Here is a 20,879-nt window from a genome sequence, read left to right as displayed (position 1 = left end):
AACACATTCTCCTAACTAAAGCCAAAGATATATTTTAAAGGTAAGCCTACTCATGTCAGTTCTGGATGAAAATGCTTCAGTGTCTCCCCATGGCTCTAAGGACTTGGACTAAACCCTTTCCTCTAGCCTGCAAGACTGGGCTCAGAATGGACCCTTCCTTTCATTTCCTATCTCATAACTCATGTTCTGGGCTCCTCGGTCAAATTAAACTTCCTTCAGTTCCTCAAAATAGAGCTCTGGTGTTGGACACACAATCCCCTCTCTTTTAACCGTCTTACTCTGGCCAAGTCCTACTGATCCTCTGAGCTTCAGCCCAGAATGCAGCTCTTCTGGGAAACCTTTTTGCATTTTTCACTCCACTTTTTGCACTCTTGATAACACATGTCATGCAGCATGGAAACTGCTGTATCCTTGACTGTATCTCTCACTGGAATCTGGGCTCCTTGAGGACAATAGCCGTGCCTCTTTGATTCAATGCTACACCCACATCTAACACAAGAGCTGAAGATAAATACACTAGTTGAAACTGAGGACACGGAGGCTATTCCCAAAGAGGAACTTGTAGGTAGAGTGCGAAAATAAAATTATTAAGGGCAGAAACTTTAGGAACATTTCCAGAAATGGTGAAAGAGGCTGTTTGGAGGGTCAAGGGGTAGGCAACACCGTGGCAACACCTGTGGGAAGAGAGCGGTAAGAGAGCCCGGAGCGAGGCAGGAGAGGGGTTCTGCAGGGGAGAGGCGATTACTGACGGAGTTAGCTTTTAGGGGAGCTAGATGTGGATTAGGGTTACCCAGCTACTTTGGTTTGCCTGGTGCTGTCCCCGTTTTAAAATCGAAAGTCCTGTGTCCAGTGAAAACCCTGGGTTCAGGCAAACCTAGGTTGGTGGCGTTAGGGTGGAATCCAGATTATTAGAGGAACTGGTGGTTCTGGACAAGGGCTACTTCTCTCTGAGTTATGAGAGAAGGCAGAGAAGGAGAGAAGGGCAGGATTAAATCAAGGGTGTGGGCTGAGCCATCAGGCTTCCCTGGTGGCTCAGATAGTAAAGAGTTCAGTCGCTCAGTCGTGTCTGACTCTTTGGGACCCCAAGGACTGCAGCACGCCAGGCCTCCCTGTTCATCACCAAATTCCAGAGTTTACCCAAACTCATGTCCTTTGAGTCGGTGATGCCATCCAACTATCTCATCCTCTGTCGTCCCCTTCTCCTCCCTCCTTCGAACTTTCCCAGCATCAGGGTCTTTTCCAGTGAGTCAGTTTTTCCTATCAGGTGGCCAAAGTATTGGAGTTTCAGCTTCAACTTCAGTCCTTCCAACGAACACCCAGGACTGATCTCCTTTAGGATGGATCGGTTGGATCTCCTTGCCGTCCAAGGGACTCTCAAGTCTTCTCCAACAGCTCAAAAGCATCAATGCTTCGGTGATCAGCTTTAAGACAGTAAGGAATCTGCCTGCAATGTGGGAGACCCAGGTTCCCTCTCTGGGTTGGGAAGATCCCCCTCTAAAAGGGAATGGCAACCCACTCCAGTACTCTTGCCTGGAGAATCCCATGGACGGAGACTACAGTCCATGAAGTCGCAGAGAGTCGGACACGACTGAACAACTTTATTATTTAATTGTTCCTCATCGGCTTTGGAACCTTTCCCTGTTCTCTCTGGTCCCAGCGGCGCCGCAGTTAGGAGGTCTGCTCACCGCTAGGGGGAGGAGCGGCGCAAACAGACACGGGGAGAGCCCCTCTAGCTCTCGCCGACGAGCTCTCTATGGCGCTTGTCAGCCCGGCCAGGCCGAGGGGGGGGGGGAGGGGGTCCCGCCACGTGACCGAGGTGCCTCTCCCTCCCCCCCACCCCCCCGCCCCCGCCCTCAGGCCGGCGCAGGCGCGGTGGTCGCGTCGCCGTCGCCGGGCTCCGTAGCCCGCGCCGCTTCTCCTCCTTCGGCCCCTGAGGCGGCCGCCCCGGCGGTGCTGCGGCTCTTCCTCCTGCGGCTGCGGGCCGCGGGGGCCGAGGCCATGTCCCGGAAGCAGGCCGCCAAGGGCCGGCCGGGCAGCGGCAGCCGCAAAGCCGAGGCCGAGCGCAAGCGGGACGAGCGGGCGGCGCGCCGGGCCCTGGCCAAGGAGCGGCGGAACCGGCCGGAGTCCGGCGGCGGCGGGGCCTGCGAGGAGGAGTTCGTCAGCTTCGCCAACCAGCTGCAGGCCCTGGGGCTGAAGCTGCGGGAGGTGCCGGGGGACGGGTGAGGCGGGCCCGGGAGCGCGGGGCCGGGGGGCGGCGCCGCGGTTCGCGCCGGGGCTTGACCGTCGCGTGCGTCGGCGGAGCGCGGGACGCCCGCGAGCCGAGCCCGCCGGGCGCCTCGTCCTGGCGAGCTGTGGGTCCTGACAGAAGGTCTCCCTTAGATCGGTGGCCGGGAAGCACCCCCTCCCCCCAGCAAAAATAAGGTGACTCTTAAGCCGAGACCTGAGGGAATGAGACGGAGCCAGTCAGAGAGCAGGGCCGTACGAAGAGCTGTCCTGTCACAATGACGGTCAGACAGACGCAGAGAGGTGTAAGCCCCACTTGACAGGACGCTCGGACTCCTTTGAGCCCTTACTGTTGGGCATTGCCCTCCTGCCACACTCGGGAAATTGGGCCTGCGAGGCCCTGTCGTTTGCTAAGTTGAAGGCAGCTTCTCTTGATTCTTCCTTGCATGGACTTCAGTTTCTCCTCTGTAACCAGTGGCGCTTACCCAGGGTTGCTTGGGGGGTTTAGACAGGAATCTAAGTCCAGCTTTGTAGGTCCAGCTTTTTGAAAGGACACGGGGTAAACAGATGGGATAGTAGGAGGGAGAGAATGGATGATGGGAAGGAAAAATGACCCCAGGAAGAGGGATATGGATCCAGGAGTGTGGAGGAAAGAAGAAAAAGGGAAGGGAGAGGGGAGGAGATCAGTTAGCATCCCCATTGTGGGGGTAGGTAAACGGGAGTCTGGTTGCAGGAGTGTGGCACTGTGGAAGAGGCAGTATTAATAACAGCCTGGCTATTGTTTCTTCCTTCATCTGGGGGCTCAGCTAGGCAAAGAGGCAAGAAAGATGAAGCTGAAGACCGTATAGAATTGCCTTAGCCTTAATCGTGGAAGAGGAGCAGGAAAACGTTTTTTGGATTACATTATGTTGCACCTTATTAATCAAGACTGTTCATGACCTGGCCTTAATTTACCTTTCCCAGTTTTCCTACACGGAGAAGGCGATGGCACCCCACTCCAGTACTCTTGCCTGGAAAATCCCATGGATGGAGGAGCCTGGTGGGCTGCAGTCCATGGGGTCGCGAAGAGTCGGACACGACTGAGCGACTTCACTTTCGTTTCTCACTTTCATGCATTGGAGAAGGAAATGGCAACCCACTCCAGTGTTCTTGCCTGGAGAATCCCAGGGATGGGGGAGCCTGGAGGGCTGCGGTTTCTGGGGTCGCACAGAGTCGGACACGACTGAAGCGACTTAGCAGCAGCAGCAGCAGCAGTTTTCTTACATATGTGCAGTGTTTTAGGCAGATTGGATTTAGAGCTTGATTGCAATTTATTCGCCACCACCTAACACACTGCCTGGTACATTAAAGGCATTCACTGCATTTTTGTTGAATAAATGATGACAAGAATATCATAGAGGAAGGCTACCTAGGCCCTTAGCAGGGCCCCTCAAAGAGGTGTTTTCTTAGTGGAGTCGCTACAGTTCAAAGGTTGCTTTGCTGGGTCTTGCTTTTAGCCTAATAGCTTGATTTTTGTCAAATATAGTTTATTAAATATTCTGGGCACTAGCCACTCATAAGCACAAGACATTGGTATATAAACCGAAGTACTAGTTGAATTTGGTGGGTCTGAGCTGGTGTCTGACTCTTCCTTACAAATGATTGGATTGCTTGTGTCTGCTATACTGGGGATGGTATTCCCACTGTCAGTGTGTCCAGGAAACTGACATACTCAACAGAAGGTTGCTTATGAGCAGGAATTGCGGCACAGGGAGTTGTAAGATCTTGAGGGAGTTTTCATAATGCTGTGGGAAACTTGGGGAGTACTGCTTCTGCTCCCCTGCCCCTGAAGAGAGCGTATTTCTTTAGTTAATTCGGCAAGCGTTGGTTGAGGAACGTGCTGGGAATACATTGCCTAGTAAGAGAGAGACAGGACAGCAGGTCTCAAACATTCTGGTCTTAGGATCCCTTTGCCCTCTTTGGAATGAATGAGGACTCCAAAGAGCTTTGGCTTATGTGGATTACGGTTATCAGTGTTTACTATATGAGAAAGTAAAATAGAATAAAAGCATGGTATGCAAACACATTATATTAGCTTTCAGAGTGATAGCATCAGATATCGTATATCAAGTAGCCTCTAGAAAACTCCAGTGTACACTTGTGAGAGAAGTAGAGTGAAAAGGATAACTGACATTGGTTGCGGAGTCAGAACTCTGAAAAGGCCTCAGAGACACCCTCCCTTCCCAAACTGGGCCGTACTCTAAGAATGAATGGTATAAATACTTAAAATACAAGTTGACATATTCTTTACAGTGACTGATTACAGCATACTATTGAGAAGAAAGCGGCCAGCACTCCCTGAAGTGGCCAGGGAGGCCGCGTCCATTCAGCACACGTTCATCGAAACCTGCCCTGCGCTAGATGTCTCTCAGAGAAGGCCATGCTCAGGCTGGGTCATGAAGGCCAATAGAAATATGCCAGGAGAGCGTTCTGGACTGAGGAGTAATATGTGGAAAGGCACAGGAGCGCTTTATTTTTGAGAGATCTGCAAAGTGTTGAGTATGACAAGGCCGGAGGCCAGCTTGACTGCAGTGCTCATGTCTCTCCCTTCTGACAAGCCTGTTCTTTGGACAGTGTTAGGTCAAATGATAATGGTAATTCCTCCTCTGTGGGCTCCGTGAAGCGAACCCCTTTCCGTTCACAAGTTCTTCCCATGGGTGCCATGCAGTGGGCTGTTTAGTCCTCTTTAGTATTACCCACTCCAGTACTCCTGCCTGGAAAATCCCATGGACGGAGGAGCCTGGTGCGCTGCAGTCCATGGGGTCGCTAAGAGTCAGACACGACTGAGCGACTTCACTTTCACTTTTCACTTTCATGCAATGGAGAAGGAAATGGCAGCCCACTCCAGTGTTCTTGCCTGGAGAGTCCCAGGGACGGGGAGCCTGGTGGCTGCCGTCTGTGGGGTCGCACAGAGTCGGACACGACTGAAGCGACTTAGCAGCAGCAGCATTGTCAGTTTTGGATATGGTGAAGACAGGCTTTATCACCATGCAGTGGGTGGTGCTTCCTGTGTTTGTTCGGGTTGGTAGATATCAATGGATTATTTTGTTTGTTGATATTTCTTGAGTACTCTTGGTGAAATATGAAGTTAGGTAATGAAAAAATAATCAAGTCTGCACTCTTCTGACTTTCCATTCTGGTCTGATAAGAATATTGAATAGCCCGAGATAGCATCTCGCTATATAAATGTATTCATTGTTGGCAGTGTGGCATTTGTAGCGTGCTAGAACCTTTGGGTGCTTGGGAATAAACCAGCTGGTGTTCTGTAATGTAGCCTGCATGTGGGCTGGACCAGTGTGGCATGGGTTAATCAGGGAGCCGCTTATGGGGTGTTGTGATGCTTCGTGGGCCACCTTCATATTTATTGTGTTGTCTGCAGGGTGGCCCCACATAAATTGGATTCAGTTTCAAAACAGGAAATATTTTAACCTTGATGTGGTTCTTAAAAACATGATTGAATGTAGCATGAACAGAATCTAATTGGATTAGGCAGTACAATAGTAACATTTCTCTGAACTCGATCCGGTTGTGTCTTCCTAAATGTAGCCTCAAATAACAGGACTAACTAGTAGTGTTCTAATATTAAAGCATTAAAGAGTCATTAATTTTAGCTACTTATTTCTGTCTCAGACAAGTTGTTTTATTTTTAAAGTTTTACCTTGTTTTTATAATTGTAGGATTTTAGTGACAGAAAGGTATCTACAATACCCGTTAGTTCCTACATCACGTGTATAGCAGCCTCATCTTTTGAGTCTTGCTCAGTGGTTTTCCACCTTGGTGGCACAATAGAATCACTTGGGGAGCTCTGGAAAAAAATACAGTGAGTGGGCTCTGCCCCAGATCAGCCACACCAGAATCTCAGGCAGTGGGGCCTGGTTGTGAATAATTGGGAAAAAAAAAGTCCACATGTGATTCTCAAGTGCAGTTTTATTGAGAACTGCTGATTTAGAGTCTAGACCCTAGTGCTGCTCAAACTTCAGCATAAAACAGAATCACCTGGAGGGCTAATTAAATCCTCAGTGAGACTAGATTGCTGGATCCCAACCCCAGAGAGTTTGACTCAGCGGGCCTGGGGCGGAGGGCTCAGAATTTTCATTTTGAACAAGTTCGCAGGTGATGATCAAGTTGCTAGTCAGAGATCACACTTTTGAGAGTCAGTGATTGAGCCCATCGCTGCCTGATCGAAATCAGAACCACATGTATAATTTGAAAATTTTTCAGGAGCCATATTAAAAACGTAAAATGAAAAGATGAAATTAATTTTAGTATATGCGGCAAGCCACTGTGTCTAAAATGTCATTTCAGCATATAGTCAATGTAACAAATTTTAATGAGATACTTTACATTTTAAAAAAAGTGTTCAGAATCCAGTATTCAACACTGAATTTGGATTAACCACGTTTCAAGTGGTTAGTAATCACCTGTGGACAGTGGCAACCGTCTTGTATAGCACATAAGTGGACAGTTCCTGAGGCTTGACAATAGAAATGTACAGAGTCCTTAGTCTGTGCAGTCTGTCTGTATAAAACTAACACAGAGTCGCCTTTTGTTTGTCTTTGTCTCTGTAGCTTCCTTGTTTTGGTTTTAGTTTTATTGCACAAGGATAACATCCCTTTCACCATGACAGACAGTTGGAGGCAGCTTTCATGTCCCCTGGAGCCTTCTTCTGGCTGAAGGTCACCAGGTTTAAAGCCACATCACCTCACTTGAACATACCTTAAAATGTACTGATAATAATTATATCTAGTACTCTAGCAGTGGTCTGACCTCAAAAGTGAAAGTCACTCAATCGTGTCCAACTTTTTGCGACCCCATAGACTATACAGTCCATGAAATTCTTCAGGCCGGAATACTGAAGTGGGTAGCCATTCCCTTTTCCAAAGGATCTGCCCAACCCAGGGATTGAACCCAGGTCTCCTGCATTGCAGGCGGATTCTTTACCAGCTGAGCCACCCTGGAAGCCCAAGAATACTGGAGTGGGTAGCCTATCCTTTCTCCAGCGGATCTTCCTGACCCAGGAAGTGGACGGGGGTTTCCTGCATTGGAGGTGGATTCTTTACCAGCTGAGCTACAAGGGAACAAAACCTGACCCGCCACCCATTTTTCTGCATATTGTACTATTACTGCACCCTGTGTGTGTTTTAAGTCGCTTCAGTCGTGTCCAACCCTTCGACCCTATAGACTGTAGCCTGCCAGGCTCCTCTGTCCTTGGGCTTCTCCAGGCAGGCATGCTGGAGTGGGCTGCCATTGCCTCCTCCAGGGGCTCCTCCCAGCTCAGGGATGGAACCCAGGGCCCCTCTGTCTCCTGCACTGGCAGGCAGGTTCTTCACCACTGGTGCCACTTGGGAAGCCCTACTGCACCCTAAGAGCCCGTTAGTTATGTTCATGCCTGTGTTGCAATATTGTCTCGCGCTAAATTGTTGAGCCCCCAAAGCCCTTGGATGCTACTTGTGTGATTGATGACTTGTGTCTGTGTATCTGTAGGGATGGTGACGTGGTTCTGAAGTGGGGAGGACAGCGGCTGGAAATGCTTTTGGCTGTCCCATTGGCAGGAGAGCAGTGGCAGTGGTGCTCGCGGCCTCTAGTCGGTCGAGGCCGGAGATGCTGCTGAACACCTTCCGGCGCGTGGGACAAGGGACTGTCAGAAGACCGGCAGTGTGAGGGCGGAGAGGCGCTGCTCTCGAGTAGTAGGTGAGGGCGTGGACCCGGAAGACAGCGGGTCTCCTGAAGGCCCTCGGGCACTGGCCGCACTGTTCTCCTGAGGGTGGTGCGTGCTCTTCCTGGGCTCCCTAAGCGAACCCTGGTCATTTGTAGCGTGTGTTCACATTTCCTGTGTCATTGCCTTATAACTTAGGAAAGGAAGTGATCATCTGTCTTGATTTTTCATTTTGACTATTTTTAGTGAGCTCGAGGAAATTTTTTTTAAATATAGAAAAGTATATTTAACATTTTAGGTACTCCCAGCTACCCAGGGGTAACTTCACTAACATTTTGGTGCCTGGCATTGAGTCCTGGATGCACCACCTACTGATTTTGTGACCTTGGGCACTTTACCGTAGGGGGTAGTGATTGTGCCTGTCTCATAGAGTTAATTGTAAGGACTGAATGCTTTAGTGCGTGGGAAGTGCCTGGAACAGCCCCTGGCACGCTGTCAGAGCTGCGTAAGTGGTGGTTTCCGTGCTTTTTCCCGCGTACATCTGTGCGTGTCTCTGCATCTGTGTACGTGGTATGCAGATGAGCGTGTTGAGCTTATGCAGTGTACACAGTTGTATACCTGCTTTTTTGACTTGTGTGTGGAATATTCGCCCGTTACTGAAAGTTCTTAGAAGACATGTTACTTTCTGTAGAACACCATGAATTTTGAGATATCAAGTGTAAAATAACTTCATATGTAATTTTTTGCCAAATCGCACCTCTTAAATGGAGTTCAGGAGTAAACTAGTGGTAGCAGTTGGTAACGGAGAAGGTGCTGGCCCCACCCCAGTGCTCTCGCCTGGAGAATCCCACGGGCGGGGGCGCCTGGTGGGCTGCGGTCCACGGGGTCGCTAGGAGTCGGACACGACTGAGCGACTTCACTTTTGCTTTTCACTTTCCTGCATTGGAGAAGGAAATAGCAGCCCACTCCAGTGTTCTTGCCTGGAGAATCCCAGGGACGGGGGAGCCTGGTGGGCTGCCGTCTATGGGGTTGCACAGAGTCGGACACGACTGAAGCGACTTAGCAGCAGCAGCGGCAGTTGGTAAAGGTTTAAGAAAAGTTTGAGAGGGAAGCTTAAAATGGAGAACATGTTGTCCACTGGCTTCCTTTTTTACCCCTGTGGTGGAAAAAAGACCACCATTGTTAGATTTGAGCAACAGACCCCTCATTCTAGTGTATAGGACTGTTACGTTCTAGTCCCTTCTAGAATGTTGCCCCAGATAGATGCAGAGTTTCTTGGATTCTTTTGTTTATAGAATCTGTTGCCTTTTAAATCTCCCTTCTTACCTCCCCACCCCCCAAAAAAGTATAAATCCTTATACGTTTGATGAGATTCCTGCCTCTCCAACTTTCTGTTGAAAACTCACTTTTCTAAGTTGAAAATAAAAAAAACCTCCGTCACCAAACACTTAGGTCTAAAGCCGTTTGAGAAGTGATGAGTTTATTTTTGGGATTAGAATGTCATAGATTTTCATTTGGAAGAGTGAACAGTTTGATGTGAAAGTGGGCAACTGTTTGGCTTCAGAACGGCTCTTGCCTTAGTTTTGAGGATGCCAGATTGTGTTCCAGTCTCTGTGTATCTGGGCTCTGTGTTTGTGATGTAGTTTGGAATTTTAGAAGCCGTTAAGGGGTGTGAAAATAAACTCTTAAGATTTATTACCAGCATTTTAACTTTAGGAAGAAAACAAAAGGAAAACTAGGAGAATTTTCATCTGGCAGAAGTAGAAACATCACTGTGGCTCCTCGAGTAAGAGAAGAGGCGCCAGGGAGGGAGAGTGTCGCTGTGAGCTTGCCTGTGGGCGGCCCCAGTGCTCTCCCTCCCAAGCCTTTCTCCACTGTGTCCTCAGGACTCAGAACAGGGTGGGACGTGTGATTGCTTCTATTGGGAGCTTGACAGAGTGCTGTGTTTTTGATAGTTGTTGATTAGTTAGCTGTGCAGCCATAGTGGAAGGGCTTTCGAAAAAGAGGTAGTAGATACGATTTACCATTTTGGAAGGAGATCTGAGCGTCATAGATAGCCCTTAGATGTGGAGTGGCCATAGTGTCTGGACCCTGTCTTCAGGTGGTTAGTAAATCACCAACTCCACTTGAAGCAGTGGAGGCTCAGAGAAGTTCAGTATCTTTCCCGAGTCAGCCAGCTCGTAAGTGGGGAGTAGATTCTTGTTTGTTGCCTCTCAAAAAGGTAATGTGGTTGAATATCTTCCCTGGTGCTCTCCTGCCCCTGGTATCTGGGAAGAATCCTGGGCAGTCAGAGGGTTGAAGCTTTATCTCTTCTCTGTGTGAAAGATTACCTTGGATGGCCTGCCATGAAGCATCATTGTTTGAGATGAACTAAGCTCATTTTTAAAAGGTCTTGACCAGCATTTTTGTTTTGATAGCAATTGCCTCTTCAGAGCTCTTGGTGATCAGTTGGAAGGACACTCACGAAATCATGTCAAGCACCGACAGGAGACAGTGGACTACATGATAAAGCAGCGGGAAGATTTTGAACCCTTTGTAGAAGATGACATTCCTTTTGAGAAACATGGTAGGTTCACCGTGGGACACTGGATCCTCCAGGAGTAACGCATTGGGCAATTAAATCCGTTAGCATCCCCGACCCTCCCAGCTAGGGGTTTGATTACATAAATTATGGCATTTTTTATTCAAAAAATATTTGTTTGTCTGCTCTGTAACAGGCAGCATGTTAGGCAGTTAAGAATCAGTACGTTTAGATGTGGGTGCCATTGATAAAAATGATGATAATTAACTAGAAAAGTGACTTTATTTGGGGTGGAGGGGAAGGGAGAAGGGGGAAGCAGGTTATAAAACAGTGTGTTTAGATTGATCCTATTTTTAAAAAAAGTTTTATTTATTTTTGGCTGTGCCTTGTCTTCGTTGCTGCACACGGGCTTTCTCCGGTTTCAGTGCGGGGCTACTCTTGACTGCAGTGCGGGGCTTTCTCACTCCAGGGGCTTCTCTCGTTGCGGAGCGCAGGCTCTGGATGCACAGGCTTCAGTGGCTGCAGCATGCAGGCTCATGGTTGCGGCTCAAGGGCTTTGGAGTGCAGGCTCAGTAATTGTGGTGCACGGACTTAGTTGCCCCGCAGTATGTGGGATCTTCCCAGAGAGGGATTGAACCTCTGTCCCCTGCAGTGGCAGGTGGATTCCCATCTACTGCGCCACTCCGCATTCCAAGATTGACCCTATTTTTAAAAGGTGTGTTTATACAAAACACATTAGGGAAGGTCTGTAGTAGGTGTCTGACTCTCTGAAACCCCATGGACTGCAGCACGCCAGGCTTCCCTGCCTTTCACTACTTCCAGAGCTTACTCAAACTCATGTCCATTGAGTCGGTGATGGCCTCCAACCATCTCATCCTCTGTCGTCCCCTTCTCCCGCTTTCCATCTTTCCTAGCATCAGGGTCTTTTCCAGTGAGTTGGCTCTTTGTATCAGGTGGCCAAAGTATTGGAGCTTCAGCATCAGTCCTTCCAATGAATATTCAGGGTTGATTTCCTTTAGGTTTGACTGGTTTGATTTTGTAGTTCAAGGGTCTCTCAAGAGTCTTCTCCAGCACCACAGTTTGAAAGCCTCAGTTCTTTGGTGCTCAGCCTTCTTTATGGTCCAACTCTCACATTCATACATGACTACTGGGAAAACCATAGCTTTGACTATAAGGACCTTTGTTGGCAAAGGGATGTCTTTGCTTTTTAATATGCTGTCTACATTTGTCATAGTTTTTCTTCTAGGAAGCAAGTGTCTTTGTATTTCATGGCTGCAGTTTCATGGCTTAATTTCATGGCTGCAGTCACCACCTGCAGTGATATTGAGCCCAGAAAAATAAAATCTGTCACTATTTCCTCTTTCCTACCCTTCTATTTGCCTCAGAATAATGGGACTGGTTGCCATGATCTTAGTTTTTTGAATGTTGAGTTTTAAGCCAGGTTTTTCAGTCTCCTCTTTCACCCTCATCAAGAGCTTCTTTAGTTCCTCTTTGCTTTCTGCCATTAGAGTGATATCATCTGCAAGTCTGGAAAGATGCTAACAGTTTATGGTTGTTAGTTATGTTTTATAACTCTTGGCTCCACTTATTTATCAGAAACCACTCTCTTTCAAGAACTTCTATTGAGGGGAAATAATAGGACCTAATTTCTAGGGGGTTTTAGTAAAGAGTAAACTAGATTATGCAATTAAAATAAGTTCTTAGTAAGTGCCAGCCATCTGAGGATCCTGGGACTATTGAGTATTTAAATTATCTTCTGTAGATTTTCTGATTTTTAAGTGATTATGAATTACTTTTATAATCAGAAAAACCAGTAAGGTCATTTTAATTTCTCCCCCAAACCCAAAGACAATCTGATTTCTCTGAGGCAAGTCAGGGATTTAAATTAGTACTTTAATAGGCTCAAATCTAGTAAGAAAATACTTACGAGTTTTAAGCTTTGATTCTGACAATTATTTACTGAGACTGCTGTGCTAGGTGCTAATATATTTATGTGTTACAAATAGCATTTTCATCGCAGGGCTCATAGTCTTATCTGTCTCAGGAAAGAGAATCATTCTGTGTTTTGGAGCGCTGACTCTGGGAACCAGTCAGGAGTGGGTGGGGGAGAGACTGCGAAGGGGCTGAGGTGGAGGGCTCTGCACGTTGGTGAAGGGGTGAGCACGTTCCCCCAGGGCTCTTCCTGGGGATGATGAGTGGGTCCAGGCCAGCCCCCAGTGTGGCAGTGTAGTTGACAGGCCTCCCTGGAGGTGGCAGAGACAGAGATGATTTTGAAGTTGTGCTTGAGGAATGGCTAGGGTAGCTGTGCTTTAATAAATTAAAAGGCAGAGGAGGAACACATTTGAGCAGGAAGCTTTTCTCATTCATCACTGGGAAAGCACTCATTCATTAGGCACAAGCAGCAAGAGAGACACAGCAGCGAAACTCCACTGAGTAGTTTATTCTAGTCCCTGACTTCTCACGGTCCTCTTCCTGGATCATTTTTTGTCTGGCAGGCACCAGTTAATTAGGTGGTCACCAGTTTATAGATTAAATATGGATATATGGAGCAAGTTTTGTTGTTTAATGATATATGAAATGAGTTGAGTCATTGACTCAATAAATATTTTATGTGAAGAGAATCTTTAGTTTGTGACTTGGAGTTCTGCTTTGGCCCTCTTCAGTGAAGACCATGCGGCAGGTTTAGGGGGTGGAGGACCTTAGATGCACAGGTGCTGTGTCTTGGTTTGAGTATCACAGGGTAGTGGCTCTGATTGCCATAGCAGACAGAAGTGAAACCTGGAATCTGCACGTTCTCCTTGTGTGTCAGTGGAAGCCTGGACTTGCTACGTTTCCTGCTCGTGTAGTTATGTGTTTTTAATGTCTACCTTGTTACACTGTGAGATTCTTGAGGGCAGGAACTGTGTCTGTTCCCCACTGTGGCAATGGCTGGCACATTCCACACTCATATTTGTTGATGGAATTGAATGACTCACTTAACTCTTCAGGACCTGGTTATCCTTGCCTCTGACTGTGTCTTTTCTCTGGTCTATGGCTTTGGAGAATCAGCATCATCTTTTCCCTAACTAAACAGATACCCACCAGAAACCTGCATGTTCCTAATGCCTTCTCATACTGCTCACTTGTGAAGTCTTGTCACTTTTCCTGTAGTGTGTTTCCCTCATTTCTGCCGCCTCACAGAACCAGGCCTCTGACCATTTGCTGTGGATTGCTCTCACTGCCTCCTGACCCTTTCACTTTGCTTTCCGTGTGGAAGCCAGAGAGGTGATCAGACATATATTAAGTAGGTCTTCCCCCGTCTAACACTTGTAGGCAGCTCCCCATTGACCTCTAGAACCTTCCAGCTCTTTAGCCTTTATGATGTGTGATTTTCTTGTTCCCCTACCCTCTTGCCATTTCCCAGTATATTTTCTTGCTCCCCCGCCCTGCCATCTCAGCATTCTAAGTTCCTGCCAGTACTGTGCAGTCCGTAAACTCATTGTGTTCTCTTTCTTGCTTCTGCTTGGAACACCATCCATTCCTCTTCTGTTTGTCTTTTACCTGCCCTTTGGGAAGCATTGTAGTTGTCTCAGCTGAGAAGCTTATCTGGTACACCTCCCCACCCCTCCCCACTGTTCACACTGGCTTATGTTCCCCACGTGGAGTTAGCCAAGCTGCAAGGTTTGAAGACACAGTCTTAAGACTGACTTCTGACACCAGCTGCAAATTTGTGGTTTCTCAGAACCATTCTCAGGTTTGATAGTTTGCTAGAAGGAATCACAGAGCTCACTGAAGTCTGTTATACTCACAGTTATATAGTGTATTACAAGGAAAAGATCCAGGTCAAATTAGCCAAAGGGTAGAATCGTTAGAGAAGACTCTTGAGAGTCCCTTGGACTGCAAGGAGATCCAACCAGTCCATCCTAAAGGAGATCAGTCCTGGGTGTTCTTTGAAAGGACTGATACTGAAGCTGAAACTCCAATACTTTGGCCACCTGATGCGAAGAGCTGACTCATTTGAAAAGACCCTGATGCTGGGAAAGATTGAAGGCAGGAGGAGAAGGGGACGACAGAGGATGAGATGGTTGGATGGCATCACTGACTCAATGGACATGGGTTTGGGTGGACTCTGGGAGTTGGTGATGGACAGGGAGGCCTGGCGTGCTGTGGTTCATGGGGTTGCAAAGAGTCGGACACGACTGAGTGACTGAACTGAGAATCTTGGAAGGTTATACAAGGGTAAAATATCGGAAGGTTACACAGTACACAGTACTGTCAACCAGGGAACCTCACCCAAACATCAGTGTCCGGAATTTTTATTAGGCTGTCATCATGTAGATGTTATTGATTGATTGCCTAAGTGGTTGAAGTCATTCTCTAGTCCCTGAGGTCTTCCTAGTGTGACTTGACCAGAGAGGTCCTCCGAAAGTCACCTCATGCATAAACTTAGCATAAACAGTTAAATGTGGCTGAGGGGCCCACTGTGGATAATAAAGACACCCCTGTCACTTGGGAAATGCCAAGGTTTTAGAGGTTCTCTCCCAGGAGCCAGGGGCAAAGGTCAGACTTCTCTGTGTAAGGCCAGATGCTTTACTTCGTGTTTCTTTCCTGAAGCTCCTGCATATCACAGTGTCTGTTTTCTTGTTTGTCCCCCACTGGTTGTAAACTCCTTGAGGGCAAATTGTGACAGGCTGTATAACGGAGTGGCCAAGAGCCAAGATCTTGGAGTCAGGATGCCTGGGGTAGAACTCAGCTCTGCTGTGTACTGACTTGTGACCGTGGACACAGTTACAAACTGCCCTCTGCTTCAGTTTCCTCATCTGTAAGACGGTGTGCATGGTAGTACCTCTTTCACTTCTCTCAGAGGGCCGTTTTGAGGGTTCAAAGTGATTTATGAGATAGAGAACGAACTGTGAACATGCAGACTGCCAGACTCTGACAAAGCCATTGGACTTTGCTAGGCATATACCCTGATTTCTCAGTTGTGGAACTAAACAAATACCAAAGCGTGTTTGCATTTGGGTTTTTCCATTATAAAGACTTTGTTTTTCTTTCCTATTTCCTTCATACAGTGGCCAGTTTGGCAAAGCCTGGAACATTTGCTGGCAATGATGCAATTGTAGCCTTTGCAAGAAATCATCAGTTGAATGTGGTGATTCATCAACTTAATGCCCCTTTGTGGCAGGTAGGTCATCTATTGAGGAATTTATGTTAAGCCTTCATTTAAAAATTATCGTTGGGGATATCCTAAGATAATGGGGCTTGACTGATAATATTGAACTATGCAGGGTAGCTTGGACTGTGAACCTCACCAAGCTTGTGGTGGCTTGGAATTAAACCCTGCATTACCAATGGAGGCTGAAGTATAATTCAGAGACTTAAAATGCCAGAAATACTAACTAACTAACTAACTAATACTACTAACTAACAGTTAGTTAATTGGGTGATTTGGGGCAGAGAGCGTAATGTGGAAATAGCATAGATAATTTTGTAAAAATCTCTGGATGAGAATTCAGAGGATTTGCATGCAGATTCTAGTGTGAATATACCTGTTCCATGTGTATGTTTTTGTTTTTTAGATGCAGAGAAACAAAGACCAAATTGACTATAATAAAGTGTTGCTAAAAAAGAACTTTTGAACAACAAAATTTCATGGCCTAGGGCGTCAAGCTCTATGTCTGTGCTCTCCCCAGCTAGCCGTAGCATTCTGATAGTGTTTCTGCAGCAAGTAGGATTTCACAAGTGTTCAGTTTGTGCTGTGGGATGGCAGAGCGTGATGTTGAGCCGCTTAGGCCTCCCTTCCCCTCCTCATACCCCTTCGCCCTTGCCGTTGGTATTCTAAGTTACCTTTGTGTTCTAAATTAACCTGATCTCCCAAACAATCCGTGAAACCAAACATTCTGGAGCGTGGAAGTCAAAGGTCGGGATGAAAGTGTGCACAGACCACCCCTGCTCGCCTTCCTTGCACTTGGCACCCTGTGGCTCAGCTCCTGGAGACCGGCCAGGCGGTTCCCACCAGACTCCTCCCTCCCCTTCTCTACTGCTTCCCCAGTTCTAGCTTTGTTTACATTAGAAAGTAAAACATAATGATTATAGAACAATTTGAAAATTCAGAAAAGCCCATAAAGGCAAATAAAAATCACCCACACTTCCTAGAGATAATTGCTGTTAACATTTTAGTGTGTATCCATGTTATTCACACCCACTTTTAAATATACAAACATTCGTATGCGACTGGGAAGAGACATACCACAGTGCCACAGTTTAAGAACTGGCTCAGGGGTAAAGAATATGCCTGCACCGCGGGAGCTCCAGGAGACTCTGGTTCTGTCCCTCGGTCGCGAAGGTCCCTGGAGGAGGAAATGGCAGCGCACTCCAGTACTGTTGCCTGGGAAATCCTGTGGACAGAGGAGCCTGACGGCTACAGTCCGTGGAGTTGGACAGAGTCGGACACGACTGAGCGACTGAGCATGCACACACACATAGATACATCCGAATGTATATATCTACACACAGTATATATCCCTATATATCATATTACAAACGTAGCAATGACCTTTCTTCCCTCATTGTTTTCCTGTGAAAAGCGAAAGTTTTAGTTGCTCAGTCATGGCTGACTCTTTGGGACCCCATGGACTGTAGCCCGTCAGGCTTCTCTGTCCAAGGGATTCTCCACGCAAGAATAGTGGGGTGGGTTGCCATTTCCTTCTCCAAGGGTACTTCCCAACCCAGGGATCAAACCTGTGTCTCCTGCATTGCAGGCAAATTCTTTTTTGTCTGAGCCACCAGGGAATCCCATTTTCCTGTACCACCTGCATATATATTCCTTTGTAAATTGCTTATTCCTTTGCTTAGCTTTTGTTCTTTAAAAATAAAGTCAATTATAGATACATAATTTACATATATCAAAATTCACCCTTCTCTGGTGTATAGTTTGTGTTTGGACATAGTCATGTAAATGCTACCATTACCTCAGTTCAGTTCAGTCACTCAGTCGTGTCCTACTCTTTGTGACACCATGAACCGCAGCATGCCAGGCCTCCCTGTCAATCACCAACGCCCGGAGTTCACCCAAATTCATGTCCATTGAGTTGGTGATGCCACTCAACCATCTCATCCTCTGTCATCCCCTTCTCCTCCTGCCCTCAATCTTTCCCAGCATCAGGGTCTTTTCAAATGAGTCAGCTCTTCACATCAAGTGGCCAAAGTATTGGAGTTTCAGCTTCAACATCAGTCCTTCCAATGAACATCAGGACTGATCTTTAGGATGGACTGGTTGGATCTCCTTGCAGTCCAAGGGATTCTCAAGAGTCTTCTCCAATACCACAGTTCAAAAGCATCAATTCTTCAGTGCTCAGCTTTCTTTATAGTCCAACTCTCACATCCATACATGACTCCTGGAAAAACCATAGCCTTGACTAGACAGACCTTTGTTGACAAAGTAACAGCTCTGCTTTTTAATGTTCTGTCTAGGTTGGTCATAACTTTCCTTCCAAGCAGAAAGCATCTTTTAATTTCATGGCTGCAGTCACCATCTGCGGTGATTTTGAAGCCCCAAAAATAAAGTCAGCCGCTGTTTCCCGATCTATTTGCTATGCAGTGATGGGAGCAGATGCCATGATCTTAGTTTTCTGAATGTTGAGCTTTAAGCCAACTTTGTCACTCTCCTCTTTCACTTTCATCAAGAGGCTTTTTAGTTCCTCTTCACTTTCTGCCATAAGGGTGGTGTCATCTGCATATCTGAGGTGATTTATATTTCTCCTGGGAATCTTGATTCCAGCTTGTGCTTCTTCCAGTCCAGCGTTTCTCATGATGTACTCTGCATATAAGTTAAATAAGCAGGGTGACAATATACAGCCTTGACGTACTCCTTTTCCTATTTGGAACCAGTCTGTTGTTCCATGTCCAGTTCTAACTCTTGCTTCCTGACCTGCATCCAGGTTTCTCAAGAGACAGGTCAGGTGATCTGGTATTCCCATCTCTTTCAGAATTTTCCACAGTTTGTTGTGATCCACACAGTCAAAGGCTTTGGCATAGTCAATAAAGCGGAGATAGATGTTTTTCTGCAACTCTCTTGCTTTTTGGATGATCCAGTGGATGTTGGCAATTTGATCTCTGGTTCCTCTGCCTTTTCTAGAACCAGCTTGAACATCTGCAAGTTCACAGTTCATATATTGCTGCAGCCATGCTTGGAGAATTTTGAGCATTACTTTACTAGCGTGTGAGATGAGTGCAATTGTGTGGTAGTTTGAGCATTCTTTGGCATTGCCTTTCTTTGGGATTGGAATGAAAACTGACCTTTCCCAGTCCTGTGGCCACTGCTGAGTTTTCCAAATTGGCTGGCTTATTGAGTGCAGCACTTTCACAGCATCATCTTTCAGGATTTGAAATAGCTCAACTGGAATTCCATCCCCTCCACTAGCTTTGTTCGCAGTGATGCTTCCTAAGGCCCACTTGACCCCGTATTCCAGGATGTCTGCTACCTGCGTATAGAATATTCCCACTGCCCCAAAAAGTACCTCATGCTTCTTTGTAGGCACTAGTCCCTTCTCCTCTTTCCCAGATTCTTGGAACCACTAATCTCATTTGCCTCTTGTAGTTTTGCCTTTGGTTTTCCCTGGTAGCTCAGCTGGTAAAGAATCTGCCTGTAATTCAGGAGACCCTGGTTTGATTCCTGGGTCTGGAAGATCCCCTGGAGAAGGGATAGGCAACCCACTCCAGTATTCTTGGGCTTCCCCAGTGGCTTGGACAGTAAAGAATCCACCTGCAATGTGGGAGTCCTGGGTTCGATCCCTGGGTTGGGAAGATCTGCTGGAGGAGGGCATGGCAGCCCACTCCAGTATTCTCGTCTGGAGAATCCCCAGGAGAGGGAACCTGGCGGGCTATAGTCCATGGTGTTGCAGAGCTGGACACGACTGAGCAACTAAGCACAGCACAGCACGGTTTTGCCTTTTCAGAGTGTCATATAAATGGAAATATATCACTTTTTGTGTCTGGCATAATGTCCTCCTAACAATCACACTACAACAGGATCAAGTAGCTACTGCCTAGATGGGTGAGGACTCTTACTTTACAGGGACACGGCGAGCCGGAGGAAACGGTATCCTCGTGTGCTGTTTGCTCTGGGGCAGTGTCGTCGCGTGTCCTCCCAGGAGAGCCATCATGTTACTGAGGCGCGCTCTTCCTCCGGATGTCTTTGAGTCAGGAAGACTGGTTACCTCCTTCATTGTCCCAGTTCTGTACTGCTTAGCAGAAGTCATCAAAAGCATTTGAATATACAGCATAACAATCCTATTCTTGAAGGAGTATACTCTGTGCCATCTTAGTAACTACAGCTTGCCTATTGCTCCATCAATAGCTTTTTTAAAGTTTCTTAATTTTCTAGGTAGTTGTGGAAGATATTTTTCAGTTAGACTTTTTTTTTTTCTCTTAAATCCATGTATTTCTGTAGTGTTTCCTTTTATGAATTGCTTTTTTTCCCTCTTAAATCCATGTATTTCTGTAGTGTTCCCTTTTATGAATTGCTTAACAGTCAAAGTGTGTGTTTTCAAAATAAATACATTTTCTGTATACTGTAATTATCCACTAGGTTTCCCCCATCACCCCCTACCCCAGTGAAGCATCTTATAAAATTTGAGAGTTAAAACTGAATTAGCTTTTATATTAATAATGAGGTTTATACTCAGCCTACTATTTTTTTTTTTTTTTGGCTGCAGATAGAATATATGCTTCTGTAAACAGTATAGACACATGTAAGTATAGACACGTATAGAAAGTGAACGTCCTCTGTGAGCTCCCTCACCTTGAGCAGCATAGTTAACACTTTGGTGACTGGTGCTCAAGTTATTTTTTCCTCTGGATAATACATACATAGTGTGTTGTTATTATTTAAATATGTAAGTGCTGTAGGGATGACATCACTCACAGATTCTGATTGGCTAATTTCCTTCCCAGTAGTCTTCCTGGGAGATGAGCAGTGCTCTCTGTATTTTCTATGTGTCAAAACCAGACTCTATGCCCTTTGAGACCTAGATACTCTACCTGGAGAAAACTGCTGTGATTCTGACCGCTAGACCTGTGTGGTTCCTGTTTGTTTCATGGTTTTGCTATGTTTTTAGACCACAGATCAGATCAGATCAGTCGCTCAGTCGTGTCCGACTCTTTGCGACCCCATGAATCGCAGCATGCCAGGCCTCTCTGTCCATCACCAACTCCTGGAGTTTACCCAGACTCACGTCCATCGAGTCAGTGATGCCATCCAGCCATCTCATCCTCTGTCGTCCCCTTCTCCTCCTGCCCCCAATCCCTCCCATCATCAGAGTCTTTTCCAATGAGTCAACTCTTCGCATGAGGTGGCCAAAATACTGGAGTTTCAGCTTCAGCATCATTCCTTCCAAAGAAATCCCAGGGCTGATCTCCTTCAGAATGGACTGGTTGGATCTCCTTGCAGTCCAAGGGACT

The 20,879-nt window shown here is 46.7% G+C and overlaps 1 protein-coding gene across 2 annotated transcripts in view; it reads left to right on the top strand.

Moving 5' to 3' along the window:
- Positions 1-1,856: 1,856 nt before the first annotated feature.
- The window catches only part of OTUD3 (OTU deubiquitinase 3), a 33,811-nt gene continuing 14,788 nt past the window's right edge, over positions 1,857-20,879 (top strand). For both annotated transcript variants that reach the window (XR_009732115.1, XM_061394756.1), the window contains exons 1-3: positions 1,857-2,219; positions 10,336-10,484; positions 15,491-15,603. Coding sequence is in view for 1 of the 2 variants with exons in the window: in XM_061394756.1 (XP_061250740.1) it covers positions 1,999-2,219; positions 10,336-10,484; positions 15,491-15,603 (483 nt within the window). In the remaining variant the exon portion in view is untranslated. The remainder of the gene's footprint in view (positions 2,220-10,335; positions 10,485-15,490; positions 15,604-20,879) is intronic.

The sequence above is a fragment of the Bos javanicus genome, chromosome 2, assembly GCF_032452875.1.
Source record: "Bos javanicus breed banteng chromosome 2, ARS-OSU_banteng_1.0, whole genome shotgun sequence".
In the NCBI taxonomy this organism is placed as follows: Eukaryota; Metazoa; Chordata; class Mammalia; order Artiodactyla; family Bovidae; genus Bos; species Bos javanicus.
This window is presented reverse-complemented; position numbering and strand designations above follow the sequence as displayed.